The sequence below is a fragment of the Helianthus annuus genome, chromosome 9, assembly GCF_002127325.2.
Source record: "Helianthus annuus cultivar XRQ/B chromosome 9, HanXRQr2.0-SUNRISE, whole genome shotgun sequence".
Lineage (NCBI taxonomy): Eukaryota > Viridiplantae > Streptophyta > Magnoliopsida > Asterales > Asteraceae > Helianthus > Helianthus annuus.
This window is the reverse complement of record NC_035441.2, coordinates 159,337,096-159,345,879: the sequence shown is the minus strand read 5'-3', so window position 1 is coordinate 159,345,879 and position 8,784 is coordinate 159,337,096. Positions and strand designations below refer to the sequence as shown.

General features: G+C 33.0%; 1 protein-coding gene across 1 annotated transcript; it reads right to left on the bottom strand.

Moving 5' to 3' along the window:
* Nucleotides 1–204: 204 nt before the first annotated feature.
* On the bottom strand, nt 205–1,862 carry LOC110879034 (homeobox-leucine zipper protein HOX21). The gene is made up of 3 exons (XM_022127438.2): nt 1,686–1,862; nt 1,145–1,524; nt 205–690 (listed from the first exon to the last, which is right to left on the bottom strand). Exons 1-3 carry the CDS (start codon nt 1,756–1,758, stop codon nt 367–369), a joined length of 777 nt encoding a protein of 258 aa, XP_021983130.1. The 5' UTR covers nt 1,759–1,862; the 3' UTR covers nt 205–366.
* Nucleotides 1,863–8,784: the final 6,922 nt, after the last annotated feature.

The window sequence follows — 8,784 nt, the reverse complement described above, 5'->3', positions numbered from 1 at the left end:
AACCACACAGCAACCACAAGACCAACACCATTCCCGTTGCACATTGGTTGTCAATTTCGTCCGGGTCATGTGGTTTAAACCATGAGATGTGGTTGCCGAAAACAAAACAGGAGCCAATGGTGTATGAATGTTTAAACCCATTATTTTTTTTTTTTAATTTTTTATATTTCAAACCAACTGGTTTCAATACCTCACGACTACACGTTTTCATCAAAAAACGACACCAAGAACTAATTTATCAGATTGAATGCACAAATTTACACCAATTAATCAAAATGCAGAATGCAAGTGTATGCATGATTCTAAAAAAATGTGAAGAAAAATAAGAAATTTCGTGAGAAACTTATTGAAATATATATATATATTTCATGGAAGATGTTGGTTTTGCTGCTCAGCCTCCGGCCACTGCCAGAAAGCTGGTTGATCCTCTATAACATTAAGCATGTTGCAGAATCCTTCATCTCCGGTGACCGACGTCTGACTCAACGGTTGACCGAGGAGATATGGTGGCGTTAAACCTCCGATCATCGACGAACTGGTTGAAAAATTGTTAGAAATTTGTGTGTAAAATATCGTCGTGTTGTCTTCACAACTGTTTTCACTTCCATTGCTCCAAGATCCTTCTGTTTCTTTGTTTAAATTCATCATGGCTCTAACCTTGTTTGATTCTTGACCCTTTAAAGCCATCAACTGAAATCAAACATTAAGATTTGTAGAAGTTAAAAACCTGAGATCACTACAAAATAGAGTATCATGTTTGTCGATAATTCATCGGTAATTTACCGACGAGAATGGCAATGGGGAATTTGGTAGTTGGTAATCTCATTTGCAACAGATTACCGTCACATATTACTAAAGCACGTGGAATATCAGTATATCACCAACGGTCTACTTTACCGGTAGATTATTGATAACTGTTGTAAAGTCGTCCCTAGCTTTTGTTTCCGACGGATTACCGACAGATTTTTTACTACATAATATTGATATTGACGGTGCTTTAGCAACGGACTACCGACAGTATTATTATCCATTAGTTATCTGTCGGTAATTACCTGAAGCTCTAATTTCATCGGTGGTACTCCTGTTAACTTTATTAGTGACAACTTGTGTAGCTGAAAATTTCCAATTAATGCAACAATACTACCTGTGCATGAAGTTTGCTATTGTGGTTCTTGAGTTTATCATTATCAGCTTTAATGGAGTCAACTTGTGTCTTCAACACATTGTAATCTTTCTCCAACTGTTTGGTCTTCCACCGAGCCCTTCTGTTTTGAAACCATATAGCCACTTGTCTTGGCTGCAACCCTACAGCCCGAGCCAGTTGCCGTTTTCGCTCCGGTTCGAGCTTGTTTCCTAACTCAAAGCTTTTCTCTAGAGCCTTCACCTGTTCAAGGTTCAGCCTCCTCTTCTTTTCTCCCAGCTGTGACCCCTCATCGTCCGACGTCTCACCGTCGTTCACTTCTTCATGACACCTCTCTCTCCCGGAATTATATGACATCGATCTCAACATCACTGGTTCCACACCTGCAAATACATGATCACCATAATTAATAAAGATACTAATTAAGAGACAAACACAAACCCTGCGAATAGCTTTGCTATTTGTCGGTTTTACGATTAGGATTGTTGTTTTTACTAACAAACAAACACACGGATGTTAATTTAACGGATAAGATGAAGAGGACCTTGGAAGTGATTATGATGATGGTTGTGATCTTCATAGCCAAAGAACATGGGTTCAGGTGGGAGGAAAGACATGAAAATAGAAAGTTTTGTAATTATGCAGAAGAAAAGATAATGAATGTAAGAGGGTTTATAGGTGTCTGTGTTTGATGTGAGAGGTTGTCTAATGGTGGATGAGGCTGGGAAGACCACGTACCATACAAATAGCAATGGCCTCTTGGATACCCAAGAGATTCGTATCGTTTTTTTAATTGAAGATTATTAAGGAAATCGGTAAAACTACAGTCTACTTGATAGAATAATTTAATTGCCAATGATCCGCATAGTAATTGGTTTGGGGAGTGGAAAGGTTTACTCACTTATGTGGGGTTCATTCCCGAAAGGTCTTAGGGTCGAATCTTGTAGGGGTGAAATGTAACATCGGTTCAAACTGGCAATAATATTCCAACCATGTGATTCCTACTCGTGACCTGGGTGATCAAAGACCAAAAACCTAACTGAGTGATCTAGCTAGCCGTCAAAAAATAAAAGAATAATTTTTAATCTAACATAACACTAATCCATTGGTTCTAAAATAAATGTCCTATATAGAAAACACAATTTAAAATATAAAATTTACATGATACAAGTCTATATATATAATAAACAAAACCATTGGGGGACACATGTCACCCCTTGGTTAAGCCACATCAGCCATCCACATGGCATATCTCCTAAGGGAGTATTGGAGAAGCTTATAACGTACGTTTCAATTTCTCTCTCTCAATCAAAAAACCCTAATCTAAGCCTCTAATTCAGCTTTCAAGATTAATCCTTGCCACATTCATCTATCGTTCATCTACATCGATTTCTTCTTCACATCAGATGAGACCAATTGAATTGGAGTTTTCTTTTTGATTCTCTCATTTGATTGAATGTTGTTATAATCAAGAATCCTCACCGCCTATGACCCACTTTATCTTCTGAGAAAGCCCCTAAGACGCCACTGATTCACCAGCCTCTTCCTCTTCCATAGCTTAATCTCTCTTCTCTTTGGATCTCAGTCAACAATCGACGGTAAGTTCTTCGTTTTTCGGTCTTTATTGCTTGATTTTGCTCTTTGGGTATTGTTCTTGATCCCATTTTGTATGGTTATTTGATCCAATTTTGTATATTTGTTGCTCTTGATCAAATTCATTGCAGGTTTCAAGACTCTAAATCGACGGTAATCTCTATTTAGTTGTTCGATTATTCTATTTTGTTGTTTGATTCGTCAGATTTCGTCAATTGTTTAATGTTAGTTAGGTTTTTAATTGACGATGATCGATTATGGATTTGCACGATATGGCTGGGACGACAAAAAGAAGTCTATGGTGAGTATTCAAGTTATTTATCATATTAAACCATGTTGATAACTTTACTTTTAATCGTTTATTATTGTTGAGATTGGTCATGTATAATTTTGATCTTCCTTTTATGTGAACATTGGTTGTTTTGCTCTGTTTTTAACAACTCGGAGAAGTACACAGTCATAAGAACTTTAGACGGAAGGAAGTTCAATGTGACTGATTTAGTGAGTGACACTTTTGATGCACATTAATTAATAGGTTTGTAGGGATCCAAGATGGGGTCGTTGCTTTGAAAGTATTAGTGAAGATCCTAATATCGTACAAGAAATGATTGAGATCATACCAGGACTTCAAGGGGAGATTCCTATTAATGGTCGAAAAGGTGTTCCTTTTGTTGATGGACAGTAAGTTTTCAAGAAGTTGTTTCCATGTCTCAATTGCTTTTTTGGTATGATCGATTTTTTTTTGTTTATGCGTTAAATTACTGTTTGGTGTTACAGAACAAAGATTGCAGCTTCAGCCAAACACTTTGTTAGCGATGGTGATCTCTTCGGGGCTTGGTTCAGTTTCCAAGTTTTGTTATAGATTTAATAATTAAAATGAGTGTTGTTTCTAGGGTGATATCAAGGCAAGTTGTACCAACATGTGGCGAGCTTTGCTGCTTCTACACTGGATTGAGAACAAGGTCTTGGAAGCCTGTAAAGAGGTATTTGAATGTTATGCAGTTTATCTCTAAACACGTACTTGGTCATCTCTTAGATGTTTTCTTACATCTTTAAGTCAATTAAAGTATGCTGATGCAAAAGAGGTTTGAACTATATATATATATATATATATATATATATAGGGTAAGGATCCTGTAAAAAGTGCTCAAAGTGTAAGAAGTGTGAGAAGTGTATTATAACACTATATATAATACTATATAACACCATATAAACACCGTATAACAATATGTAACACCATATAATATCATATAACACTATGTAACACTATATATCATTATATAACAAATATAACACTATACATCTATCATAGACATGCTATCAGACAACCTATAGTGTTATATTTGTTATATAATGATATATAGTGTTACATAGTGTTATATGGTATTATATAGTGTTATATATTGTTATACGGTGTTTATATGGTGTTATATAGTATTATATATAGTGTTATAATACACTTCTCACACTTCTTACACTTTGAGCACTTTTTACAGGATCCTCTACCTATATATATATATATATATATATATATATATATATATATATATATATATATATATATATATATATATATATATATTGTTACAGTTTGTTTGTTATAGAGCGAAATTGTAATATGAAGATATATAAGTTTAAAGTAGATAAGTAGCAAAGTATAGAGAGCCGTACTTTCACTATTGTCGATCGTTGAAATTTGAAAGCAAACCAGACTATTCGTATTTAAAGAGGCTTTTTTGAGATTTGTATTCGTGAAGGTGACAAACGCTTTTTTTTTATATATATTTATAGTCGTTACTCGATAATATAAATATATACTGAATGTGTTTATATTTGCTAACGTGGGCCTGAATTTTTGTTCACGGGCAATCAGTTTGACTATGTCTTTGATTGGACCATATTAAAGTATCCACAAATTGGTGCAAGCTCCAGAACACGGGTCAGTGAAAATACAACCTGTACTGGTGGTAGATTTATGTCGTTCTTTAAGATGATTTATTAATTAATTATTAATTGTGTTCTATTTGCATATTCAAAGTGTGAATGTTGGTCAAAATGTTGGGACATCTGCAGAAAAACCAGGAAGAACGTCAAGTATTATTTAACAAACTAGTTTCTCATGGTCAAATTGGTCCGGGTTATATCCTTATTTCTAATGGGCAAATGGGTATAACTAAAAAATAGCTTATAGGGCACACATTATACAGGTTGAAACTCAAAAGTGGCAAACTCGTGCTCGGCTTGGTTACTCTCAAATTTAAAAAGAAAATTTATGGCTTTCAAAATTGAATAGTGTAAAAAGTAATGATTTTAATAATGTCTATTAGAAATACTCTATTTTTTATTTATTTTATTTTTCATCAATGTAACAGACTTTCGAACCGATGACAGAGTTAGAAAGGCGAAAATGGAATATTCGTTCTTTCATAATACACAAACGAGCTTCTTTTTACAAAACCCCTTTGCAAAAGGTATTTAACAATTTCATTTTCTAAGCATATGTGTATATCTATCAATCTCACAAAGGGAAAAAAAGTTTTTGCTGACTTATGTTTACATCTTGCTCCAGTGAGAATAATGAGTTTAATTTCTGAGTGGATCAAAGGAAGCTTGAAGCTGACCTTATCTTGGCGGGGTAACATTGGGTTGTTGAAGCTGTCGTGATGTTTGCAGTCAAGGGGGTTAGTTCTTCTTTGTTTCGCTTATTAACATATCTGAGCCTATTTTTCTTTTTCATGTTTTCCTTTGATTTTTTTTGCAATAAAATTGTGTTCCAGTTTTACTGTAGTTGTGCAATGATCTGTCTATTGTTATAGGATGAAATGGTGTTGATTAGACAATGGTGATAGAGATGATAATGGTGTTGCTGCTGTTGTTTCTTTTGATAAGCTGTGATTGTGAAAGTTATTCAAGCAAAATTAGAATTTATAGATCTGACCGGTATCTTGGATTGGCCACTGGGTAGGTATGTGTAGAGGCGGGGAAAAAAGAAAAAAAACCTGTTCCTAAATTGAAACCGAATGGCAAGTTTATAAATTGGCTTGACATCCCTTTAATTGAAACCAGTTGAAACCAACCCAAACTCTATGGTAAATTGAGGTCAGTGTAAATTTAATCGAAATGTGGGCTATTTCGACCAGTTTATGAGTAAACATGTTGATCTGGTCTACACTTTGCCTCAAACGGGTCAGATGGTTAAATTTCGTGGTCGTTTATGTAAAATATATTTTAATTGTTACCACGTTCGTCACTGAACCTTCTTTACTCGGGACTAATGAAGAACCAAGGAATGGGTCTCAGGAAGCGCAGTTCTAAATCTATGTTTATTAATGTTCATATCATAATTTTTCTTAAAAATTTGCATTAGCTGCCCTAAGTACTTTTTTCATCATCACAATCATGATTTACTTTTCTACATCATATCATGTTCTAAGACCTTATCATGTTCTAAGACCTGGTTCTTTTCTTTCACAAGTGGCACGTTGAACAAACACGTGGGTTAGAGGGAAATCATTAACTTTGGTGCTGCCATTTCAACACCTGTTGTCAATTCGAGAGTAAGTTATATGCTTTTAATCGAGTGTTTTGTGTTTTCATTTATTTTAGTTTTAAATATCCTGTGTGAATTTAATTTTCTTACAAAAGAGTTTATGCTTTGAACTAACATGCTTTGAACTAACATGCTTTGAACTAACAACATTATCATCCTGTCTCTAGGTTATTGAAGATGATAATGCTTCACATGCTGAGCTTGCAAAAGGCCTATATAGGGAATAGGACAAAACTACTGAGAGTTAGGTCTCTATTTAATAGAACTGGTTTTCACTAATGAAGAGTTGTAGTGCTATCATAGTAAATAGTAGAGAGGGAGTAAAATTATTAGTAGTTGATAGAGCTTAAAGCTACGAATCACATATCAATTGATGTTTACAAGGAAATATTTAGGGATTTATATTTTATATGTATGCGGATTATAGTTGTAATGTCGCATCATTAGTTTATGTAATATGTAATCTCTTTTATAATTATTTTTATTTATACGCTTATTAGTTATTTCAGTTACACTCATTTGATAAGGAATTAAAGCTCGTGATTAACTTATGAAAAATTTATAACTCCTTATAGCGAAGGTATTAATATGTCATATTATTGTATTAAGAATTAAGAATGTACTAACAAAATTTAATGAAATAATACATCATATTCTAAAAAAGTATGCATGTTTAATAACATTACACTTTGTATTTTATTTTGTTTCGTTTAACAAAATTTAATGAAATAATACATCATATTCTAAAAAAGTATGCATGTTTAATAACATTACACTTTGTATTTTATTTTGTTTCGTTTATACACTTAATATACGTGTAATCAAATTTCTTCTACCCGGCAACTTTCTATCCGGGAAGTTTCTGGGTGATAATATTTCATTTCAAAATATATAATATGATTTTGGTTGAAGCCCGCGTATTACGCGGGCATTAACCTAGTAATAAATATAACTAACTAATATATACATGGAAGTGTTCTAGGTAGAAAACATTTTTTTACAAGAATAGTAAGTCAATATTTATAAAATATAAGTAAATTGTCGAAATACAATGTTTATTTGTCTCTTTTTGTATTTAAAAAATATGAATACATTTTGTTTATATATGTGTATGTTATAATCAGCTAGCTAGGTAGACGTTTAAAAGTTCAAAAAAACATATAAATAAATTAGTTTAATGTTTTTTTTTTTTTATAAAAAACACAATTGATAAAATTATAAATGTTTTTCAGTTCATGCTTTCAAATTCATTTTCTTTCTGTGGTTTTCATACATGTTCACATATTGAACTTTTGTTTCAACCTTTGGCTTTTCAACTTTAGGTTTCTCAATCTTACGTTTTTCATCTCTAGGTTTTTAAACCTTAGGTGTAACAACCTTTGGCTTTTCAACCTTCTCCACTTAAACAGAGGTTTAAGTGTAGGGAAGGGGGTTAATTTGTTTGGTTTGGCTTGAATAGATTTTATAGAAAAATGACACAATTTTGAAAATTTTATATGTTAATCATAACGTGAGAATCATGCTTCTACATGCTGTTTGGAGAATTGTACACATTATTATTTTGGACTATGAAGAAGTCCTAAAGGATTGTCATTGAAGATCTTAACATAGTTGTTAAACAAGGTGAATATGCTTCCTTTTCGAGTTTTGTTTGAAGTTGGTTTATGTTTTTCCGTTTATTTTATCTTTGGTGGTGTAAAACTAACTATGTTTTAAGAGTGGAAATTTAGGGTGTTTTTGTTTAGTCAAGTCTTAGTCGGAATGGCTTGCTAGTCTAGACTGTTTTTTGATAATGAGTGATTGAAATCTCATCTTCACCGATTTAGTTGACCTTTAAAAGTTGTATACTTTGCGGATAATGTATCTCAAGTGTGAAAATGAAGGGATTTTTGGAAAAAATGGAAAAATTTCAAGTTTTTGCTCTCAAATGTGCATAAAGGCTAGATTTTCAATGTTAATCACCAACATTTTACCTGCTAAAACATAAGTACATTGTCACACCCCAACCGACGACGGAAACATTAAAGTGAGATGAACTAGAACATTTAAAACATCATAACTTGCTATAAATGACAATAATTTAGTAATTCAAATTTCATTGATAGCTAAAAGTAGTACATTGTCTCAAAGTGAGAAATAAAATAATTGAAAATTCAACATGACAAGGAAATACATAAATTTAAATAGTGTGTTTTTAAGTCCACCCTAATAGATTTCTTAAAACGTCTCATCACTAACTTCCTACAATATATATTAGAGTAATGGTCAATACATAAAGCATTGCATTGGTGAACATACAAGTTTGTCTACTAGCATATGTATAGAAATTTGACTCAATCTGAACATGGAATAAAGTGTATACTAAGGCATAAGATACATAAACTAGCATGCACCAAATAGATGTCAAACCAAATGTGTCCACATTACGTAATCTTGTCACCGAAGTGAACAAGACCATTTGATCGATAGACCCTTCCGAAGGGCGGTGTGCTACTCCTAT